Below are 23,446 nucleotides of genomic sequence, written 5' to 3'. Positions count from 1 at the left end.
TCAAACCTCACCATCATGACAGTGTTATCTATGTAAACCTTTATTTCAGTGGTCAGCACATAAACAACAAGGCTCAAAGTTTTCTGAGTTTTTATTTCTTCCACTGGATGTTTTGCTTATGTTTCAGAATTCTTCAGTAGATTTCAGCTCACGAGTTTTTAATGTCTCTCTCTTACATCGTCTCTGGTCAACACTCAGCATTAGTGTCACTATTTTTACCTTTAACAGGGCCCTTAAACATATCTGCTTCAAGAGCACAGTATTGAGTAGCAAAACCAGTAGAAACCACGTTGCGGAGCGTCATTTACCTAACAGGAAACACGGCGCCTAAGCGGCTCAAACACTAAAAAGTTTGATTACACTTTACGAGAACGGATGACAACAGGGAAACTTGCAATACTTGCAAAGTAGAGATTTCATTTAAGGGAGGAAACACTACGAATATGCAAAAGCATTTGCTCACAAAACACGTGATGACCTTAAATGAATGTCGTGTTTTTAATTCTGGACTCGTGAATCTCAACCCAGCAGCAGCGGTAACGTTTGCACGTCCTCTCCCGTTAATGCGGCAGGTAAATAATCAACTAACATATTATGTTAGCGCGATCTGCCTTATTACAAACCTGCCATTACTGTGCATTTAGTGACCATGATGAGACAGAGTCTGGCTCAGATGCTGGCAGTTCTCGCTGCAGTCTACCGGTAGCGTCTCCTTTCAGGCAGGATAGACGAACGTCACCGAGCAGTGACTCAGTTTGTGGTCAAAGGCTTGCAGCCGTTTGCCACAGCAGATGATTTTCAGTAAGTGAATGTGTTTAATTGTAGGCAGGGACATTACTGGATATTCTTGTGTAATTGCTACAGAATAATTTATGTTATACTTTGTTATTGCTACAGAAGAATATTTATTTTATTATTTTACATTTACAATGTTTTTTTCTGGGGACCCTGTGACACCCCATTGAAGAGCCGCAGGCTGGATCTCTTAAGATCTCACTGTTGGGTTCGTAAGGCCACACAAACTAGGACAAAGTGTGTCCATCAGTGGGGGCGACGCCAACATAACCTGGTCACTGATGTTTCTCCAACCACCACCACAGGTTCAACAGTGGAAAGAAACACCTCTTACTGCTGCATGATGGGAGTTTCTTCACACTGTCACTGTTTTTAGAAATTACGTTAAAAACAGTGACAGCGTTTTGTAAGAAAGGAAGTTACTTTAAAAGAGGGAGTTAGCAACTTTACGAAACAGAGTCAAAGAGAAAAGAGTTGCTGAAATAAAAGGAAGTTTGAAAGTGACATTGGGACAGACAGTCACAAACACCACCAGACAATTGCTTGTTAGCCATCGCTCTCTCTCTCGCTCCAGCAGAAGCAGCAGAAGGTTAAACTGAAGGACGTCAGCAGAGGACTGAGAATGGCAGTTTGCACTGAAAAGACTCTGTGGAGCTTCATGTTCCTCCTGACAGGTGAGACTGAAGTGATGCTTTTATTAGTTTTTAACCTCCAGAGAAAGCCGACACTGTCACAGGAACAGGAAAGAAGAAAGCAGAAGGGCGTCTGAGCAGATTAATTAGTGTAAAAGAATTTATGACCTCATTGTTTTTCTCTTTTTGCTGAAATGATGACCCTGGCTGCACTGCTATGAAACATATTTGCTTTTTTTAACATTTCATTCATTAATGAAAAAAAAAAAAAAACAGTTTAAACTTACTGTGACAAATGTGACAAAGTAACTGCTGCCTGAGCCTAATAAGTGTTGTGTGGTGTGTGTGGCAGCTGTCAGTGAGTCTTACTTCACTCTGCAGGAATTCAGAAAACTCGCAGAAATGTTTACATTCAGTCACACTGGAGATATGTACTAATAATAAAGTAACAAAAGTACATTTTTAAAGTAATATCTATAAATGAATCTCAGTCAAAAGAGGTTGAAGAAAGTTTACTTTAACACAATATTACACAACATCATAAACTCTTCGTGGCACAATCCTAATGTAACACACGAATGATTAAAGCTTTCAGGTAAATGTAGCTGAGTAACTGCTTCAATATTTAATTTTGCAATATAAGTACAGATAGACGTATAATTTCATTTCACAGGCTGTACATCCTCAACTCATCTGCTCGTATGTCAGGCCGGAGATGTGAGGGAGAACAAACACTGGTGTGTGAGGAAATCGATAGACAGAGAGAAAAACACTTTATTTCTTATACATGTTTTTTGTTGCTATACAATAATAAGTCCATGGTTTGAACATCCTTCTAGCTCAGCGCCCTCCATACTCGATAAACTACATGGCCTGATGTCCTCATGTAGGCCTTTCAGTGTCATAGTGACCACTAGATGGCACTATCTGTGGCCCGCTACCTTAACAGTGAACCATGCAAAGAACATGTGAGCTTTATTCGTTGGAGATTATGTATCAGAATTTCAGGAGCAGGACCACGCCTCTAAACACGCTCCTTCCTGTTGTCATCTATATAGGTTTCTGCAAGCTGTTCATTCTCGTTTACGTGCCCCACTCCATCCTTGGAGGCCTTCCCCAAACCGCAGCTCAATTCATGTCCAAGCATCACCTTTACCTACTCAAACACTGTCAAACCTAAAACGAGGACGTGGGCCCAGCTAGTGAAATGATGGTTTGCATGTTTAATACGTGTTGTGTTCCTTGGAACACTTGCAGGATGTTACGGTGGGCTTCAGCATGTGTTATTGCATCAGTAGTTATAGTGACGAGATGATGAGATAGCCTTTATTTGTCAGTTGCAGGTCTTTTGCCCACAACCGAGATGACAGACCTTGCCGACCGTACATACAATACAGAAACATCACATTGGGGAGACAGGTCAGGCTAGGTAGCAGGAAAAAAACATCAAAATGTGTAACACAGAAGGATAATACAGGAATGCACAGATATCAACACACCATAGCACAACAAACACAGACAGCAACATGGGGAAGAGTTCCAGTGTGTACATCTGATCTGGGACCGCTGCAATCTTCGACTGCGCCTCCAGCTGACCCGATGTCCACATCATGGGGGAGGTAAGCGTTAGAGGTGGCGTTGGATCCGGGATAGGGAGGGTGATGCGTCAGTGAGTGCTTATCAGTATCAGTATATGTCTGTGTGTGCGTGTCCATAGTTCAGCTGAGACAGTGTCCTTCGCCCTGCCAGGCTAAGTAAACAGTCTTCCAGCCAACCCAGGTGGCCTTGCATGGAATGGGAAGGAACAGACTAAACACAGTCGTCATCAGGGTGTTTTGTTCAGCTCCGGCCTTGCAGCTGGTGCCGAGAGGGTCTCCGCATGAAGTGATGGTATTTTTTACTTTAATGCGAACAGCTCATATGAATTTCAAAGCAGTTCTACAGTCCAACACCGGTCTCTCAATCTCCCGTCGGAGAGCCGCGAGCTTCGCCATACTTGCGTTCTGTGATGTTGTCATTTCTTGTGCTCCAAGAGCCGATTCTGAGAACTCACAGCAGTGTGCCTCCCCGAGATGTCATCCAATTTGCGCCCAGAGATGTTATTCCGAGCGAGCCCTTCCGAGATGTATCCAGTCTGCAGTCAGAGATCTTATTCTGAGTGTTCACAGCAGCCGTAGCCTCTCCAAGATCTTATCCGTGCTGCACTCAATGAGCCCATTTTGAGAAACTCACGCCTGTGAACATATACATATAATTACTTCTATACCATCTGTTTCCAGGTGCTGTGGGTCAAACTGTGGTCTATCCTTTCACGTCTACCTGTGCTGTCAGAGGGTCCACTGTCACCCTCCCCTGCACCTTCACACCTCGGAAGTCTTTCAGTGATGGTCAGAGAGAAGTTCCTCTAAAGATCGTCAGAGTCCGCTGGTGTAAGAACCATGCGATCTGTCAGGACAGCACTCCATCTGTGTATGACAGTAACTCAGCAAACATCGATCCTCGTTATCAATATCTGGGAGACAAGAAGACAAACTGCACTTTACAGATCAGAGATGTTCAGCAGAGAGACAACGCAAGCTTTCGCTTCAGGATGGAAGCTGATCATCCTGAAGGACATTTTACTAACCAGACAGGAGTGAATGTCACGGTTGTTGGTGAGAGAAAAATATCCTGACATTAATAAAAAAACATAAATGAGCGTTCAATGAAAGTAATGATCACTTTGATTTTAGATGGGTCTAAAATGAGAATAATCAGCTCCAGTGATGATAAAAAGGTGAGCAGAGGTGAAACCGTCACACTGCTCTGTGCTTCAGACTGCACTTTCCACCAACTGGAGGTCACCTGGTTCAAAGATGGCCACGCCCTCTCAGACACTGGCTCCTCTCTTGAGCTCGACAATGTGACTGCAGAGGATTCTGGGAACTACACCTGTGCTCTGAAGAGCATCATGGAGACTCTCTCTGAGCCGTACAGCCTGCAGGTGGAGGCGGAGGAACGACAGCCTGGTATCTTTTTCAGATATTACACAAACTGTAAATACACTGCAGGCGTTTCTCTAATACACAGCAGAGGGGGCTGATGTCAGTCAGTAGAGCACTTTATAGAACAGAGAGATTCAAGCATACTTCTATTCGTTCATGGATATTCGGTGTAAAGTAGCCAGAGTGTGAAAGATAAAGGAGAAGTGAGCCTCTAAAAATGAGCTTCAGCTGCTGTTTAAAACAAACCACTAATTCAGCCGTTCTGATGAAGACTGTTTCAGAGGCGCCACAGCTGCAAGCCTGGTCACCTCTGGATTTAAACGCAGAGTATTGAACAGTTAAAACGCAGAGAGGCCACGAGGCTGGAATAAGGTCTCAGCAGGTCTGTTATGTGGGGAGGAGTCGGGCTTTGCAGGGATTTAAATGCAATTAAAATATTTAAAAACATTTGAATTTCCACAGTAAGCCGATGAAGGGAAACCAGACTGGTGTGTGAGGATTTCTAGATATCTTCATGATAAATTATATGGAAAACCACAAACAACGTAACCATAAATGATGCAAAAATAAATAAAAGTTTACAGTTTTTTGGAGAACAAGGGGATTTTTGTCTAGTCTGTTTCTTTATTTGTAAATTTCTTTATGAATTATTTCTGATTTTTACAGTTGATGGTAACCTGCCTCTGATAGTCGGCGTGGTGTCGGGTGTCCTGCTGGCTGTCATCGCATTCATACTCTTCATCTTCATCATCAGAAGGTACAAATCACACTTTATGTTTCTTCTACATTTAAAATTTTTAACATTTTGGTGGTTTTTAATGTGTAAAGAATCTTAAAGGACACACACACACACACACACACACACACACACACACACACTGTAAATTATATTTTTTGTTTTATTTTATGAGTGTTATTTTAATGATAATGATCCCAAAAAGTCACAGGAAACACAGACGTGTGTGACATGTTTTGTGTGCAGAAAGTTTTGAACATGAGCGGAAACATATCAGAACTATAAACACGAAGTATTGATGAATACTTGCCTGCATTTTTATATAAGTCATTTCCCCAAATGTAAGTGGGAGAAGCAGCAGCGAGAACTGTCAACTCTGCGTTTATTTTTACACAAGCATTGCAGCTCTGAACTGCTCTAGGATTATGATAGTAATGTATAAAATGAAAGATGTTTAAAGCACACTTTTACACAGAAATCATACAAATCGGTGCATAAACTTTCACCACAGTGCAGAAAAGATATTTTGGGTTCAAAATGTTCTAAACCTCGATCTGAGAAGATGAATTTAGTCTGTTCATTATTAAACTTTTGCATAATGAAAGAATCTGTTGTGCGTAACAGTCAAAAGACAAACAAGTATCCAAGAAAGAATTACATTAAATTATTGTTATGTGCTGATGACCACAACGGAGGAGAAGGGGAAGCGAAGCTGGTCTCTGGCACATAATTGTGATACAATAAGACAAAATAATGTCGAGGCAGCAAGTCAAGGTCAGTTTATGTTTTCTGTGAGTTACATGTGAGAAATGTGGTAAAAACTCTGGTTCAGCACGGCCTCCTGCTCACTCCGTCCGAGCAGCTACTTCTCCTAATTCACACTATTTCCACTGGTGTACACAAAGCAGATAAGCTCCTGCTGTGTTTGTGTGAAAGGACAACCGTGGAAGCTGCCTGAGTTTGTGGGAAATCAGCTGCAGACACACAGAAACAACAAAACACATAAATGTTTTGGTTTTTTTTGCATGATAATGCAATTTCTCTTTGCCCCTGATTTTCTACATTCATGATTTTTGATAGATCTTCTGGTTCCTGTTGACATGACAGTCATATTGTTACAGGAAGCTGGCAGCAGCAGAGCATCAGAGAGCTGATGGAGGCGAGACGGAGCCAAAGGTGAGTTATGATTTCAAAGATAATTTCGGACTCTCGTAGAATATTTCATCTTAAATGAGCACAGAGGGGAGATTATGATCTGTCTACGACTACGTGAAATCTAAATGGTTCTCAGTGACTGTAATCCTAAACGTTGTTTTCCTTTAATGGTTCTCCAAAGTCTTTGCAATTAATGGTCAAAAACATAATAATAGTTGATCGTAAGATATTGGTTCATACGGTTAGGGATCGGGCCGGGGAGCTCGGCAGTGATGGCTTTACACGCGTCTGTATTTCTGGCTGTTTTCAGCATCCTCATGACATCTACAGCAGCATCCAAGAAGAAAGTCACCGACAGGAAACCAGCCGAGCTGTGGAGGACGTCAGCTACGCCTCGGTGCAGTTCAGACACAGCCATGAGAGGAGCAGGTAGGACCGACAGCTGTTCAGCTGTGAGGATGGAAAGACTTTGCTTGATGCTTGTAGTGTTTTAGATTTTCAGGTGAGAAACAGACACGTAAGAAGAAAATCAGAGGAACTAAATTAAAATGAATAAAAGTTACAAACATCATTATTACTTGTTACTTGTTTTTACTTGTTCGTTTACCCTACAAACATAAAACACAGCTAACAGCTAACAGTAGCTACAAACAGCAGTTAATTCTAACTCTTGGACTTCGTGGCTCTTTATTTTTTCACATATGGAATTTTCCAATCATCACAATCAGAATCTTTATTGTCATTGTAGCAACAAAGCATTGAACAACAAAATAGAGACACAAATCTGCAAAAGAAGAATAAAAGAACGCAGTAGACTGACTCACCCCCCCCCAAGAAATGAGTCCCCCCACCGTGGTATCGTCTGCAAACATTACAGTGGTGTAACTGTGGTGCGGGGGGCTCAGCCCTGTTGGGAGCCAGATGTGGGCGCTCACTCTAACCCCAGATGTTTTTATGGCGCTCATGTGGAGTTTTCTCTTGGTTTTCACAGGCACGTGGAGGAAGTCGATAATGCCGTCGTCTACTCTTCACTAGCCAGTCGACGCTGAAGTCACAATCTCACCCACAAACTGAAAGGAGCCACACTGACCACAGGAGAAGCTGCAGGAAGCTCTGCAGCACTTTGTGTTGATCTGCTGCAGTCTGACTTTCATGCTCTGTGGTGCAGGCAGTTGGATAAATTCATAAATCTCCTTCACAGCCTCCATCAGTACTACAATGGTATTGTTCTAGTGTGATGACCCCGTCCACCCTGCCTGGGGGGCTACGTGTTGGTTTGGCAGCTGCTTCTTGCAGGCCCTGCAGAGGAATCGTGCTTTGTTCAAGATCAGCATCACTGGCAGCGTCAAGGCTCGACGCGTCTCTACTGAAAGCTCAGTTGTTGGGCGTGTCTGCCTTCTGGGTTTTGGTTGCTGTCTGGTTTGTTTTCTCACACTATGAGACATCACATTCACGTACAGTACTGAGTGTACCGAGCTCTGTTGTCAGGGCGCTCAGTCTGTGACGCAGCAAGTTTATTTTGTATATTTGATTTCTTATGATGTATCAGAGTAATGGTAAGTTTGTGTGTTGTTATTAGTGTGTCTTAGTTAGGTTTGTTTAGATACAATTTCATCCATGCTCCCCTGTGTGTGTTGTTTTCTGTTTCCTGTGAAAGCCTGTCTTGTCCTCCTGCATGATTTTTAGTTATATCTTCATTCCCCTTATCTGTTTCCATGTTCCTCTCCTTGTGTATCATTCAATCTTCCCAGTGTGCTTTATGCTTCATGTCTGTGTTTCCCACGTCCAGTTGTCAATCAGTCTTGTGTTTCCATGTTCAGTGTGTTCAGTTTTGCTTCCCCTGTGGCATCATGTTCATTTGTGTCAGCTGTGTTTCCAGGTGTTTCCACTTCCCTCATTACTCTTCTGTGTAAGATAAGATAAGATAAGATAAGATAAGATAAGATAAGATAAGATAAGATAAGATAAGATAAGATAAGATCCATACCTTGGATGTTCGGTGGTGGCGGTGGAGGATGTTTGTGCCTGTGGAGGTCTACCACCAGCTCTGTGGTTTTACTGGTGTTTATCTGGAGGTAGTTCTGCCGGCACCAGTCCACAAAACCATGGGTCAGTTCTTGGTACTCTTTGTCGTCCCCATCAGTGATAAGGCCGACTATTATAGAGACGTCAAATAATTTCTGCAGGAAGCACTGGGTGGAGTTGTGGGAGAAGTCTGCAGTGTAGATGGTGAAGAGGAACGGAGCCAGAAGCGTTCCCTGTGGGGCCCCCGTACTGTCCGACACACAGCCCTGAGTCCTCACATACCGTAGTCGGTCAGTGAGGTAGTCTAGGATCCATGTAGTGAGGTGACGGTCCACTCCTGAGTCTCCAGTTTGTCCTTCAGGACTGTGGGAAGAATGGTGTTGAAGGCACTGGAGAAATCAAAGAACATGAACACAGGTGCTCCCAGCGGTCTCCAGGTGAAGTGGTTCCAGTGATGAGCTCACCAGGGGCTGAACCAGGACCGGTGTCCAGGGTCTTGATCGGGTGGGATGTCAGAGCCACCGGCCTGTAGCTGTTGAGGTCATTGGGATGTGGAGTCCTTGGCACTGGTAGCACACAGGAGGTTTTCCAGACCTGTGGGAATCTTCTCAGCCTCAGGTGATCTGTGCAGGACCTGACGACCTTCAGCTGATGCTAACTGGACCTGCTGCATTTAGGTCCTCTGTCTTCCTCTGTTCAGTGTCACGTCGTCTGTTGTCTTGTGCGTCAAGTCTCCATGTTCCAGGTATCTATGTATGCCAAGTTTCACATTTAGAGTTTTTCATGTTGAGTTTTTCCAGTTTTTGTTGTAGTTGTTTTCTCGGTTCTCCTTGTATTTCTCCATCAGCCATAATAAACGTCTCGCTTTCACGTAATACTGAGTTTGTTTCTGCGCTTTTTGTCTACATTCGGGTGCTGGAGCCTCCTCTCAGCACCGTCTGCGACTGTGACGACTGGAAGTGTGAGTTTGTCTCTTATGTTTGTGTAATTTAAATAATTTCTTCACTGACACTGGTCTGCAAAACATGTCTGACTGAACCCTCTGGAGACCCTCTGTACTCTACTCTGTACTCTGTACTCTACTCTGTACTCTGTACTCTATACTGTACTCTACTTTGTACTCTACTCTGTACTCTGTACTCTGTACACTGTATTCTGCACTGTACTCTGCACTCTTGTTCACATTCTCGCTCAGAGGGAGAAGGATAAATACTGAAAAGCTTCCCTGAGCAGCACTTTTGTTCTTGTTGCATCATTTCGTAAATATGGAATTTTTTAGCAGGAAACATCCGTGCCGATGAAACTGCACCAGCAGGATGCAGCTCAGAAAAAACGGTTTCTTTTTTTAATTTCTCACCTTGAGGACGTGGGCTGATTCGAGCGTGAAAGGCTGTTTTCAGAGGAAGTACCAAAAAAAGAAACGTTTCTGGGCAATTTTGGAGAAGCAGGTCAGCGAGAAAGCAGTTCCTGTAAGATGACTTCACACAATCAAACCCACAAAATAAATAAGTGTATTCTTAGCATCGTTTAGATGTAACGATGAGGCACAACAATGATACAAATGCAGGATATAAGAATTTAAGAATCTTGAGGCTTCTGGAGGAGTTTGTTGTCCTAATGATGAACAGGAAGAGCAAAAATGTAAGTTTTGTGAATTTTGAGTTAACTCCTGAAGAGCGTTCTGTGTTTTTATTTCTGTCTGCGGTCTTCAGCAACGCCCAACACGAAGGTCGCCAACGTGAAAGCAGCCGAGCTGTGGGGGACATCAGCATCTGGACATCATCTCCACCGTCCATGCCAAACAAAAGACACAGGAGGACGGGGAGGATGGACAGATGTTTCAGCTGTGCAGATGGAAACTCCACATCTGTGTACGTTAACATTTTGTGCTTGTGTGTGTGTGATCTATTCTGACTGAGTGTTGAGTGGATGTCCTCTGATGCATTCATTTGCAGTTTTAGTCCCTTTTATAACTTTGTCCTTTCTTCTGTGGAGGAAGCTGACGTTGCTGTGGTCCGCTCTTCAGTAGCCAGTCGAAGCTGAAGCCACTTCTTAGTCACACTCACAGAAGCCGAAGTAAACGCAGCGACCACAGGAGAAGCTGCAGATCGAGCCGATCCGTTTGGCGCTTTGTTGAAGTTGCAGCTTTTTGTGACGTTAGTTTCAGCTGAACTACTGATAAACCTCAGAGAGCTGAACCACAGATGCATCTGATGTGGACCATATCCATAACAAGGGGGATAGGTTCATAAATATAGCTTCATTTTTATGTTTCAGCCTCCATCCAGACTGAAATGCTGTTTCTCTGTCCTGAAAGTCATGTCTGGATTAACCCTCTGGGGTCCCACTGGGTTAAAACCCGTTCTTTGCCTCTTCCTGATCCCCTCTCCTCGTTATGCTGTCTGTCCTTTACTCTGCACTTGTGTCGGTCTGAAACCTTTTTAGATCTATATTTGCTCTGCAGAGCTCATGATTGTGAAAACTCTCTGTCCTCTGTTGCAATATCTCCTTGTGCTTCTGAAATAGAAAAGAGGAAGAAAAAACCTTGCAGAATTTTTCATTTTCAAAGCAGTGCTTCATTTATTTCCAGACTGACAACTCTCTTGTGTTTCTGTGATAAAAACAAACTTCATCTTGTTGAGAATCTTTCAGTCTGTTTGCAATAAACTGATTTTCTTTTCTCGTTTTTTCTTTTTCTTTGCACGAATGATTTCAGGCCTGATCGCATATAAAATGTGAAAGGAAGTAACTCCAAAAGGAGCGGGGCTGGTCAGACTAACAGAGCCAAGTCAGAGAGGAGAGTTCCTCAAAACAAAAACGAGACATCATCATTTCTCAGCTTCGCTCTCTGCCCTCTCCTCTGATTACAGACGAAACCCGGAGAAGCTCAACAGAAACCCGAACATGTCAGTTTGTGGTGAGATGATTCTGTGGAGCTTCGTGTTCCTGCTGGCAGGTAAAACTGAAAAGATGTTTTTATTCTTGTTAATGACGGATCTGTGAAGTTGTGCTTTCGCTCACTCACTGCTGCTCTGCCTGCAAACTGTTTCTAAATCTACAAACGTATTAAATCTGAGAAATGATTCGAATCACGTAGACTTAATAACGATGTGAAACAAGCTGATATTATCACACGGAGGGTTAACGATCGTTTCGAAGAGCTCAAAGCTGCTGGAGGGGAAAGGAGAAGGCTTTCTAAATGAGTTTTTATTCAAACTCGAGTATTTTATAACAGACGGATTATTTCTGTCTGTTAGTGACGGAAACTTTAAACCCACGTTTACTTTAACAGAGTACTTTTACTGCAGTATTATTGGAGCAGTCATATAAAAACTCGTCTGTTCTCATTACTTCTCTTTTCCTTCTTCCCTGTTGTGCTGTCAGTTGTGTAGATAAGCTCTGTAAATAAAAGCTTGTTGCTGTTGGTGCTCTGAAAGCTGGTGCAGCTCTTACACAGGTGAGCTGGGCCTGTTTAATGCCACTTTGCTGCCCGGTGCTTCACCTGTGTTTTCCGGACGACTGATAAATCACCGTTGATCAATAGTCATGCATATCAATGAGCATGAAACTGACCTCTCGGCCCATAGTTTGGTGCCAGTGTCAGTCATTATGTGTAAGGTTGGAAACCTGCAGTCAGCTGAGACTGAAGAAGTCACTTGGATGATGATGATGAAACGTTTCTCCCGCTGAAAACGTCCAGATGAACAGAATCCATGTTTTGGGATTTCCTTGCCTGGAATATTGAGCATGCATCAAGACCAGAGATGGGCAGTAACGCGTTACCTTGTAACGCGTAAAGTAAAGTTACAGGTAACGAGTAAAGTAAGGGATTACTATTGCAAAAACGGTAATTAGATTACTGTTACTTTCCCGTAGGAACGCTGCGTTACTGCGTTACTAAAACCGTGATTTTTTGCGAGAATGTCTCACGACAGTGACGTAAGCGAGTGCGACGTTAGTGACAACAGCTGTGTGCAGATCAACAATGGATCATATATCAAGTGCAGAGAGAGTGTGAGCGTGCAGTGTTTACAGCGTGGAAGTACTGACCTTACTTTGAGTTTGATTCCATAAAAAGTGACAAAAACATTAGTGTCCGCTGTGCGTGGGAAGAAAACTTCTTTTTACAGCGAAAAAAATCCCTAAACTTCCAACAAGCACCGAGTAGCTACGACGTGATGGGAAACTCACAGAGAAACTCGCGGATTCTTCCACTGACCGCAGCACACCTGCACCAGGGTAAACCTCCGCCTGCCCCACTCCTGCTTTACAGGTGAAAATAGAGCAACAGGACCGCTGAGTCTTTGACTTTATTTATTTTCTGCTGCGTTTTACTTGCATCTATTTGAAAGACTGAGTGTAAACACAAAAAATATTTTATTTTATGTGCTGGAATGTGCAGAAAATAGGTTTAAATGTTAAACTAATTTATTCAAGTCAGAGAATGTTGCAGATAATTAAATGTTTGCTTGATGCATAAAGTTAAAAGATTAAAACTAATAAAACAAGTTTTAAAAAGAGACTTTTCCATTTGATTACATTTTGTATGATGGATTATGTAGAAAAAGTAGAATTGGGCTGAAAGATCTATCGCTTTATCACTGTCACGGCTGGCGGAGGGAGCTGTGTGGTGTGGAGGAAAAGGAGGACCCAAGATGCAGCAAACTGATGATACGAGTGACGTTTATTCACAGAGGTGGTGGTGGCAAAAACAATCAACGCAGCATGAGCAATTACAAACCTAAACTGGGAGAAACTAAAGACAAACCTGAGACCATACAAAAGGGGTGCGGGGCAGAGCGACGCAGAGACAGGAACGAAACACCATAGACCGCAGAGGAATGCAGATTAAAGCAGAGACACACAGACGAATGCAGACAAGCCGACGAGGAGCACAGGCAGACACCAACTATAAATACACACACCAGGTAATGAGGAAATGGCACACAGGAGGGGACACAGCTGGAACTAATGGGCATAATGAGACACAGACCTACAAAGTAAAACAGGAAACACCCAGACTGTTTTACAGCACAACACGGGGACATGAACAGATCACCAAGGACAGACACAGGTAGGGCTGACAATTAGTGATGGGCAGATGAAGCCCCATGAAGCACTGAAGCTTTTCATCCAATTGGTTCACCCCAACGCGAAGCTTCATGAAGCTTCATTTGCTCTAGCAGGACACCTACTGGACGTAAAAATAATAGCTGGCATGAATTTGAAGAGTGTGGCATTTTGCACACAGCCTGTAAATGTCAACAACAAAAGGAGTGTGTAAAACATGTATATTGTAGTGATGGCAGTATACTGTGTATATTTATAGTGGCAGTATGGGAAATGATTATTTGGAAATGCTTGAAATGGAAATGATCATTTACTGTGAGGTGAGGTGTGGTTGGGGTGTGGACAGTAGTTGTGCTTTTGTAACGTTGAGGTATGGACAGCTACACACTGAGGCTTTGAGCCTCAGTCCTGCCTGTTCACATTTTATTCTGTAAAAACTAAATTTTCACTGCTTCTATAACCTTTAGTGGGGAGAACATAGCTGGGATTTAATGATTTAACAAATCTTTTGAATCCTTTGTCCTCCACAATGCTAAATGGCTGGGAGTCCTCAATCACCATGCTGACCAGGTCTTCATCTATTTGAGATTGTTCTCCTGAGGAAAGACAATAAAGACAAAGCACAAATATAAATATCACACACGTAACTTATAACAGTTGTATAATATTGTTATATCATTTAGTAACATTACTGCATGCTATATTATCATTGCATTTGATGGCTCACCTGGTCTTGCTCCACAATCGGTGTTCCTCTTATTCTCATGCAAAGCTCTGTAGTGCCTAAGCATGGATGAGGTGTTGTTGTTATATCCCAGCTCCCTGGCACATAGCAAACACTTCACCTTGTACAAAAGTAAAGCCGCGTAACATAAATTGTATTGCACCATCAGTATCATGACAATACATCTTCTTTAGAAATTTACATACCTTGCTGGGAGGAATAAAATCAAAATGTTGCCATAAAGGGGAGGACATCCTCCTCTTCTTAGCTGGCTCCATTCTCTCCTGACTTTCTCTCCTCACTCTCATAAACCTCCAAACTCTCTCCAACTCTCACTAACCGCAACTCTCCATCAAACACCCACATTTTGAATGAAGTCTGAGGGTTTATATCGCTGTCATATCTCGCGGCAAAGTTCGAACCACTTCATGAACCAGTCACGTGGTACAGCCGGGCAGCGAGGCTTCGGACGTCATCATTTTCAGCTCCTCCCATAAATGAAGCAAGCCTCGATACGCGCATCGTGGAAACGCCCCCTCCATTACTCGACACAAGCTCCGAAGCCTCGATACAGAACGTCACATCACTACTGACAATACACCAAACTACAGGTTCAACTAGTGATGGGCAGATGAAGCTTCATGAAGCACTGAAGCTTTTCATCCAATTGGTTCACCCCAACGCGAAGCTTCATAAAGCTTCATTTGCTCTAGCAGGACACCTACTGGACGTAAAAATAATAGCTGGCATGAATTTGAAGAGTGTGGCCTTTTGCACACAGCCTGTAAATGTCAACAACAAAAGGAGTGTGTAAAACATGTATATTGTAGTGATGGCAGTATACTGTGTATATTTATAGTGGCAGTATGGAAAATGATTATTTGGAAATGCTTGAAATGGAAATGATCATTTACTGTGAGGTGAGGTGTGGTTGGGGTGTGGACAGTAGTTGTGCTTTTGTAACGTTGAGGTATGGACAGCTACACACTGAGGCTTTGAGCCTCAGTCCTGCCTGTTCACATTTTATTCAGTAAAAACTAAATTTTCACTGCTTTTATAACCTTTAGTGGGGAGAACATAGCTGGGATTTAATGATTTAACAAATCTTTTAACTCCTTTGTCCTCCACAATGCTAAATGGCTGTGAGTCCTCAATCACCATGCTGACCAGGTCTTCATCTATTTGAGATTGTTCTCCTGAGGAAAGACAATAAAGACAAAGCACAGATATAAATATCACACACGTAACTTATAACAGTTGTATAATATTGTTATATCATTTAGTAACATTACAGCATGAAAGGCAGCAGGCCCAGACAAGGTGTGTCCTAGGATGCTAAAGGCGTGTGCTGCTGAACTTGGGGAGCTGCTACAACGAGTCTTCAACCTCAGTCTGCGACTGGGGAGAGTGCCCGCCCTCTGGAAGACATCCTGCATCGTCCCGGTCCCCAAAAAGAACCGGCCCAATGAGCTGAATGACTTCCGACCGGTGGCACTGACGTCACATCTTATGAAGACTCTAGAGCGGCTCTTCCTCAACTTCCTCCGACCACAGGTACAACATGCCCAGGACCCACTACAGTTTGCATACAAGGCGGGTGTCGGAGTGGAGGATGCCATCCTGTACCTCCTACACAGAGCCCACTCACACCTGGATGGGGGAAAAGGCACGGTCAGGATCCTGTTTCTTGACTTTTCCAGTGCCTTTAATACCATCCGGCCCTGTATGCTTCAGGAAAAACTGAACAGGATGGAGGTGGACCCCTGCCTGGTGGCTTGGATCTCCGACTACCTCACCGACAGACCACAGTACGTCAGGCTGAAGGACATCACGTCTGACACTGTGGTCAGCAGCACAGGAGCACCACAGGGAACTGTGCTGTCCCCTCTTCTCTTCACCCTGTACACCTCTGACTTCTGCTACAACTCTGAATTATGCCATATTCAGAAGTTTGCAGACGACACAGCCATCATGGGGTGTATCTGGGATGATCAGGAAGAGGAGTACAGAAGTCTGGTGAGGAACTTTGTCGCATGGAGTCACACAAACCACCTGCAACTCAACACCTCAAAGACTAAGGAACTGGTTGTGGACTTCGGGAGGTCCAGAGAAGGTCCACTGCCGGTTCAGATAGAGGGGGAGGAGGTGGAGGTGGTCAACACGTACAAGTACCTCGGGCTGTGGGTGGACAATAAACTGGACTGGTCATGCAACACAGAGCACCTGTACAAAAAAGCCCAAAGCCGACTGTACTTCCTCAGGAGGCTGAGGTCTTTTAACATCTGCAGGAAGCTCCTGAGGATGTTTTACCAGTCGGTGGTTGCTGGAGTACTTTTCTATGCTGTGGTGTGCTGGGGGAGCAGCACAGCAAAGAGGGACTCATCCAGGCTGGAGAAACTGATCAGGAAGGCTAGCTCTGTGGTCGGCATGAAGCTGGACACTCTGGTGACAGTGGCAGAGAAAAGGACACTAAAAAAACTGCTGGACATTATGAACAATGCCAGACATCCTCTGCACACGACCATAAACAACCAGAAGAGTCTGTTCAGTGACAGGTTGCTTCTCCCCAAGACAAGAACTAACAGACTTAAAAACTCCTTTGTCCCACACGCCATCAGACTGTTTAACTCCTCCCTGGAGGGGAGAGGGAGGGGAAACAGGAGGACAAAGGAGGGGGGAACAACTAAGCTGTAGTGCCTCTGCACCTCACTGTGCAATACCTTGTGCAATACTTTTTGTAAATAGTCAACAGTGCAATAGACTCAATACTTGAAATGTGCAATTCACTTGTATTTTTATTTTTTATTCCTATTTATTCTATTTATCCCCTTTGTATATTTTATTTATATTTGTCTCTGTATTTATGTGTGTGTGTGTGTGTGTGTGTGTGTGTGTGTGTGTGTGTGTGTGTGTGTGTGTGTGTATAACAATTCTGTAACTGTAACTTCGGTCGTTGCTGTGCTTTTTGGAAGTCGAATTTCCCAGAGGAACCCACCCGAGGGATTAATAAAGTTCTATCTTATCTTATCTTATCTTATTATCATGGCATTTGATGGCTCACCTGGTCTTGCTCCACAATCGGTGTTCCCCTTATTCTCATGCAAAGCTCTGTAGTGCCTAAGCATGGATGAGGTGTTGTTGTTATATCCCAGCTCCCTGGCACATAGCAAACACTTCACCTTGTACAAAAGTAAAGCCGCTCAACATAAATTGTATTACACCATCAGTATAATGAAAATACATCTTCTGTAGAAATTTACATACCTTGTTGGGAGGAATAGAATCAAAATGTTCCCACACAGGGGAGGACATCCTCCTCTTCTTAGCCGGCTCCATTCTCTCCTGGTTTCCAAACATAGACCGCTGTTTGTTGGTTCAGGTTTGGTTTGCCTCAGGGAAACGTTGTGGTGTGGTTTAAAACAGGATGAGGTTAGAGGAGCTTCCTGCTCATCATAAACAGCCAGATGAGGTTATCCAGCTGTGATCCTGCTATATTCTCAGCATATATTCCCCATCCTTGTTGCTGCTCTGTCTGTAGAGAATAAACATAATCCTTTAGTGTCCAGAGTTTTTGTAATTTAAAAAAAGAACTTAATCATCAACATAAGCAATAATGACCTATAGAAAGTTTGCAGCCGTTTGTTTATAGCAGGTCACTCTGTGTTTCAGAGTCTGCAGGGCTGCAGTGAACTGCTGCACGTAGCATCATATCACAGCATGAGTGACTGTTTGAAGGTTGAACTGCAGGGTCAGTGTGTAAAAACTGAATTTTGATGCAAACCAATCATAAAAAAGTTGTGTTGATAGTTTGTGTGCAACCATAACAACTACCCAGAATACCCTGCCATGATTCTTTGTTTAATCGGACCAGCTTTGTATATTTCACACACAGGTGCTGTGGGTCAAACTGTGGTCTATCCTTTCACGTCTACCTGTGCTGTCAGAGGGTCCACTGTCACCCTCCCCTGCACCTTCACACCTCGGAAGTCTTTCAGTGATGGTCAGAGAGAAGTTCCTCTAAAGATCGTCAGAGTCCGCTGGTGTAAGAACCATGCGATCTGTCAGGACAGCACTCCATCTGTGTATGACAGTAACTCAGCAAACATCGATCCTCGTTATCAATATCTGGGAGACAAGAAGACAAACTGCACTTTACAGATCAGAGATGTTCAGCAGGGAGACAACGCAAGCTTTCGCTTCAGGATGGAAGCTGATCGTCCTGAAGGACATTTTACTAACAAGACAGGAGTGAATGTCACGGTTGTTGGTGAGAGAAAAATATCCTGACATTAATAAAAAAAACATAAATGAGCGTTCAATGAAACTAATGATCACTTTGATTTTAGATGGGTCTAAAATGAGAATAATCAGCTCCAGTGATGATAAAAAGGTGAGCAGAGGTGAAAACGTCACACTGCTCTGTGCTTCAGTCTGCACTTTCCACCAACTGGAGGTCACGTGGTTCAAAGATGGCCACGCCCTCTCAGACACTGGCCCCTCCCTTCCTCTCAGCCCTCTGACTGCAGAGGATTCTGGGAACTACACCTGTGCTCTGAAGAAGAGCATGAAGACTCTCTCTGAGCCGTACAGCCTGCAGGTGGAGGCTGGAGGTTTGTTCAGTTTTCTGAAACAATTTTGAAGACGTCATCAAACTGCAAACACACAATGATGCTCAGCCTGACACCAAATCATCTCCAGATCAACAGCAGAATAAAACTGGGACATTTGTATCTGGAAAAACTCCTTCATGCACTCACTGTTTTTATACTCAGCTAATGAAAGAACCACATGTAAAACACGTGAAGAGCTTTGTTCACTTTCATGAATCTGTAAATCCCAAATCGCAGCACCCAGTGATGTCACTCATGATCTGTTGTTTGTTCTAACAGCTGATGGTGTCCTTCGTCTGGTACTTGGTGTGGTGTTTGGTCTCCTGCTGGCTGTGATCCTGCTCGTACTCTTCACCTTCATCATCAAAAGGTGCAGAAACAGAGTGTTTGAAGTATTTCATGTTTTTGTGGTTTTACTTTAGCAAAGAAGCAAATTATGTGAAGTTGGTGTGGATTTCAAACTTCATCCTCAGTAAACACGAAGCACACGTTCACCTTAAATATATAAAGGTTTATTTTTTTAAATAATTAATAATAAAATAAATCGTGTTTGCTATATATTTATGTCAATCTGGAAAATATCATCTGATCAAATCCCTTTAAATAAATGAGAAAAATGCAGAAGCACAGCGTGATAACGTTTAGAAATTATTATGCTTCCTGATGTTAATATTTTCCTTTACATGAATGAAGACATTTCCACCACAGGCTCATGCAGGAAAGGTACAAACTGCAGCCCAAGAATGAAAGAGCTGATTAAGAGACAGTTGGCAAACGTTCTGTTAAATACTTAATAATCTGAGTAGTTTTTCATATTAATAAGAGACAATACAACCAATACAATATCAGCTGATCAAGTCTGACGTCACAGCATGTTTCCTAACTCCTAACCTACTAATGTGTGTGATTTATAATCACATTGTGTCTGTTTTCTACAGTCCTGTTGTGTGATTCTCATAAATACTGATACTGTTGCAGGAAGCTGGCAGCAGCAGAGGATCAGAGGGCTGTGGGAGGTGATCCAGAGCAGAAGGTGAGTGGGTGATGGGAGGACTTTACTATGAATGAATCTTATAGGATGTGACATTCTGTATAGGTTATTATTTTAGCAAGCTCGAGTTCAAAACATGTGCATTGATTGAAAGTGTGCTGCTTTGATTCTGGACCTTCAGTCGTCTGATCTCTTTGTTTCCCTGCTGTGGTTCTCAGCATCCTGATAGCATCTACAGCAACATCGTGAAGTCTGCACAAACTGAGGCGGCTCAGCAGCAGGAACCCGGCCGAGCCGCGGAGGACGTCAGCTATGCCTCCGTCCAGTTCAAACAGAAGAAACAGGAGGGCAGGTAGGACCCGGAAACGTTTAAACACTCACGTTTGTGTCGTCACACAAACAACAGACAGCTCAGATTTGTGGCTGTGACACTGAAGCCGCTGCGACAAACAGACAGCGATGAAAGATTAAACTGTATTTCGGCACAACGTATCACAATAACACCACAGAAGTGTCTGTCTATGCTGCATGCATGAGCTGTCATCAGATCATTTTCTTTTATTTTTGCTTCGTAGGCGCCTGCAGGCGGCCAGCGATGACGTTGTCTATTCCTCAGTGTCCAGTCGAGGATGAATCGCAGCTCTCTCACTCCCTCCATCCACCAATCAGCTGCAGGAAGCTGTGAGCTGTGGCAGTTTGTGTAAATCTGTTTGATGAAGCTGCGGCTCAACTCTGACTTTATACAGAACTATTAAAAAACTTCAGAGAGATGAGTCGAAGGTGTATCTGCAGCTCTGTGGTGCTGCATGTGTGCTGTAAGGTGGAGGAAGTCATGAATGCAGCTCAGTCCAAACTGGAACGCTGTCCATATCGGGAATAACTCACAATCGAATTATTTGTTTCTGGGCCATGATCTGCTCCACACTCTCTCTGTTATTCCACTTCATTATTTTCTCAGTCATCTGGAAGCTGGTTTGAAACTCGAGTCTGAGTGAAGGACCCAGCACACTTCTTCTTACAGCGCTCATTAAACCAGGACGAGGAAAAATGCAACAATGCAGACTTTATACTCTTCAGAGTCTGAGCTGCTTGTCTCTGATCAGGTTGTTCTGAGAACAAAAGCTAAAACTTTGCTTTGTGGGGTTCATTTCCATACTTCTTCTGCTTTACTCGAGCGCTTTAAGCACTTTACACAACACGCCTGATTCACCCTTTCATGAAAGCACTTTGTCTGCATTCACACACATTCAGCCGTCCACGCAGACGCTACATATGCAGAAAAGGAAATGAATAACCGGCTTGTCTTTACCCTGTCATGGCTGCCACAGCTGCACGAGTCCACTTTTTTATACCTGCACTGGCTCAGTGAGATTAGCAACACATTAAGACTTCCTCAGATGTTTTGCAGCTTGATTGCAGAACGTCAGAGGAGGAAGTAGTTCTCCTGTTATTTTCAGGTATCATTTAGTCTATTTTTAATTGATCCAAAAGCCGTACGAGCCTGCGGTGGTCTCGGTTTCACTGTTAGAGCCGCCTCGCTCGTCACATCTCGAGTCAAAATACTTAAAAACATGAACCTGCGGCGTCACGATGGGCCTTTGGACATCTTCTATATACAGTCTGTGTTTCAGTGTCACGACTTCTGTTTTAGTCCAAAATGTTTTGTTTGTTATGAACACATTACTTTATTAAAAATAACTTTCATTTTTCTTCTATGTTAATTGCAATAAAAATGATTTTTTTTAATTTGTCTGTGTTTTGTTGTTGTAAAAAAGTTTTTATGAAAAATTTTAAGATTGTCTTTAAATTTCTCGAGGGTTCCTGTTTCCTCTTGATAAACAAACAAGAGAAAACATCGACTATATTAATGTTTTAATCTGCTCTGACGTCTGTTTAATCATCCCTCACAAATGCCTTTAGTGTAGGACAAAGTTGTGAAACATTAGATGATGGCACAAGCTTCTGAGGATGAGTGTTACAGTTTTAACTCAACAGATGAAGGACGTTTCTATTTTCCCTGAAACAAGCAGACAGGACGTGATGTCTGTAACGGAGCGGAAAGGCTGATTTATTTCCAAGGTGGTTTGTGTTTTTTTAAAAGGAAGGAAACCTTCCTTAAAGCGGGCAGAGCAGTGGAGCCGCCAAGGGAAAGCACACGATAAAAAAAAACAAAAAAAAAAACTGTAGAATTAAAAATATAATTTATATTTAAATAGTTAAAAATGTAAGATGAATTAAAACAACCTTGGCCAAGGGATAACACAATAAAAATCAATAAAACACAACATTAAAAGTCCAGTGGGATCCACCACGGCATAAAAGTCCCAGGGAGTTAAGAAATCCAGCGGAGTCCTCTCCTTCCTTTCCGCATTCGCGTCTTGATATGCTAGAGAAAGGGAGGAGCGGCAGTCACTATTCTTCCGGCAGTTTTTATTCAATAAAAGGGGATAAGTCGAAGACTTACCCCGGGTGGGCAGAGCTCTCAACTCCGCCCGCCGCTTCTTTAAAACTGCAAAGCCACACAGCCGTCCCGTGCCTTCCGCTGGTGCTGTCTCCGCTCTCCCCGCTGGTACTGTCACTCTCTGCGCTGCCCTGTGCGCTGGTCCTCTGCGCGCTGGTGTTCTGTCCTCCCCTAACGCCCAGCTCCACCAGCCCCTTCGGCTTGCAGGCGCTGCCGCCTGACACCACTTACTCCTGGCCGTCTCTCTAGCCTCTCGGTCGAACTGCTTCCTGTGGTCTGTCAGGCCCTCTTATTGGCCTCTCTGGGATCTCTCGCAGGTGTGATCAGTTTATTATCAGGTAGGGGCGGAGTCTTTCCAGGACAAGTCACAAATAAATACCATTAAAACATGCAGTAAAACTCATAAAAATAAGCCAGTGTACAATATTAAAATATTAAAAAGGTAAAACACAGCAAAACATGCATAGTAGAAAAACTTAGATAACTTGTCCCTTTCCACCCTGTGACATGTCAGACTCTGCCTGCAGGGACGGAAACGTGTTTGAGACTAAACCTGTCGTGAAAACAACAAAACATGAACAGAATGATCAGAATGTTGTCATAACAAAAACGTGTAAAACTAAAATCTCGACAGTTTTTAATTCGACAAACAGGAAGCTGAATTTACATTTTTATATCTATATTTGAGCAGCACGTCAGAAATTAATCAATCATAAAGTTTAACCACTAAAACTATCGAAATTTGAAAATTCATGCATGACAACAATAATCAGATTTTAGCTTTAAAATGTAATTTTCATTAAAGAGCTTCTAAATGCTGCTGAATTAACCTTTACAGAAATATAAAAAGAAAAAAACTAAAGAAGTGAAATAAAATCATGACGGAGACGCTGAAAATAAACCTGAAGAAGTAACCGCGATGACTTCATCCATCACATCTGTTTGTTCAAACACAAAAAAGCTCCTGTGTACAGGATCCTCGGTGCAGGTTAGATGAGAGAAAATCTACTGATCATAACAATCTTTATTTGTTTCGATGCAGCCAATGCAAAAAAATAAAGAGATAAAAATAATATGTCATGTATTCACGTCAACGCATTTCACTGGATAAACGTGTTAATTACCATCGTCAGTCGTCAGCTCTGACGATTGGTGCTGACACATGAAACCAACATCTGGAGCTTCTGCACATCAGACTGGGACACTTCCTAGATTGTTAGCGATGAACTACTGAAACAATCTTCTTTCTTTGTGTCCACACTT

At 43.0% G+C, this 23,446-nt stretch overlaps 2 protein-coding genes across 3 annotated transcripts; both read left to right on the top strand.

Annotated features, from left to right (window-relative positions):
* The first annotated feature begins 1,331 nt into the window (after positions 1-1,331).
* LOC146564984 (uncharacterized) lies at positions 1,332-9,220 on the top strand. Its single transcript, XM_085292801.1, has 7 exons — positions 1,332-1,469; positions 3,707-4,081; positions 4,160-4,435; positions 5,078-5,168; positions 6,269-6,323; positions 6,613-6,731; positions 7,294-9,220. Exons 1-7 carry the CDS (start codon positions 1,418-1,420, stop codon positions 7,349-7,351), a joined length of 1,026 nt encoding a protein of 341 aa, XP_085148927.1. The 5' UTR covers positions 1,332-1,417; the 3' UTR covers positions 7,352-9,220.
* A 959-nt stretch (positions 9,221-10,179) lies between these two features.
* LOC146564983 (uncharacterized) lies at positions 10,180-21,441 on the top strand. Of its 2 annotated transcripts, XM_085292799.1 has the most exons (8): positions 10,180-10,198; positions 11,198-11,283; positions 18,014-18,388; positions 18,468-18,731; positions 19,011-19,101; positions 19,710-19,764; positions 19,941-20,074; positions 20,298-21,441. In XM_085292799.1, the coding sequence occupies exons 2-8, from the start codon at positions 11,232-11,234 to the stop codon at positions 20,353-20,355; spliced, it is 1,029 nt and encodes a 342-aa protein (XP_085148925.1). In that variant the 5' UTR covers positions 10,180-10,198; positions 11,198-11,231; the 3' UTR covers positions 20,356-21,441. The 2 variants fall into 2 exon arrangements, with proteins under 2 accessions (XP_085148925.1, XP_085148926.1); XM_085292800.1 differs by lacking the exons at positions 10,180-10,198; positions 11,198-11,283 and adding an exon at positions 11,312-13,401.
* The last annotated feature ends 2,005 nt before the right edge of the window (positions 21,442-23,446 follow it).

The sequence above is a fragment of the Mchenga conophoros genome, linkage group LG11, assembly GCF_057382185.1.
Source record: "Mchenga conophoros isolate Kocher_MC1m ecotype Shallow Benthic linkage group LG11, M_conophoros_male_GT1.1, whole genome shotgun sequence".
NCBI lineage: Eukaryota > Metazoa > Chordata > Actinopteri > Cichliformes > Cichlidae > Mchenga > Mchenga conophoros.
This window is presented reverse-complemented; position numbering and strand designations above follow the sequence as displayed.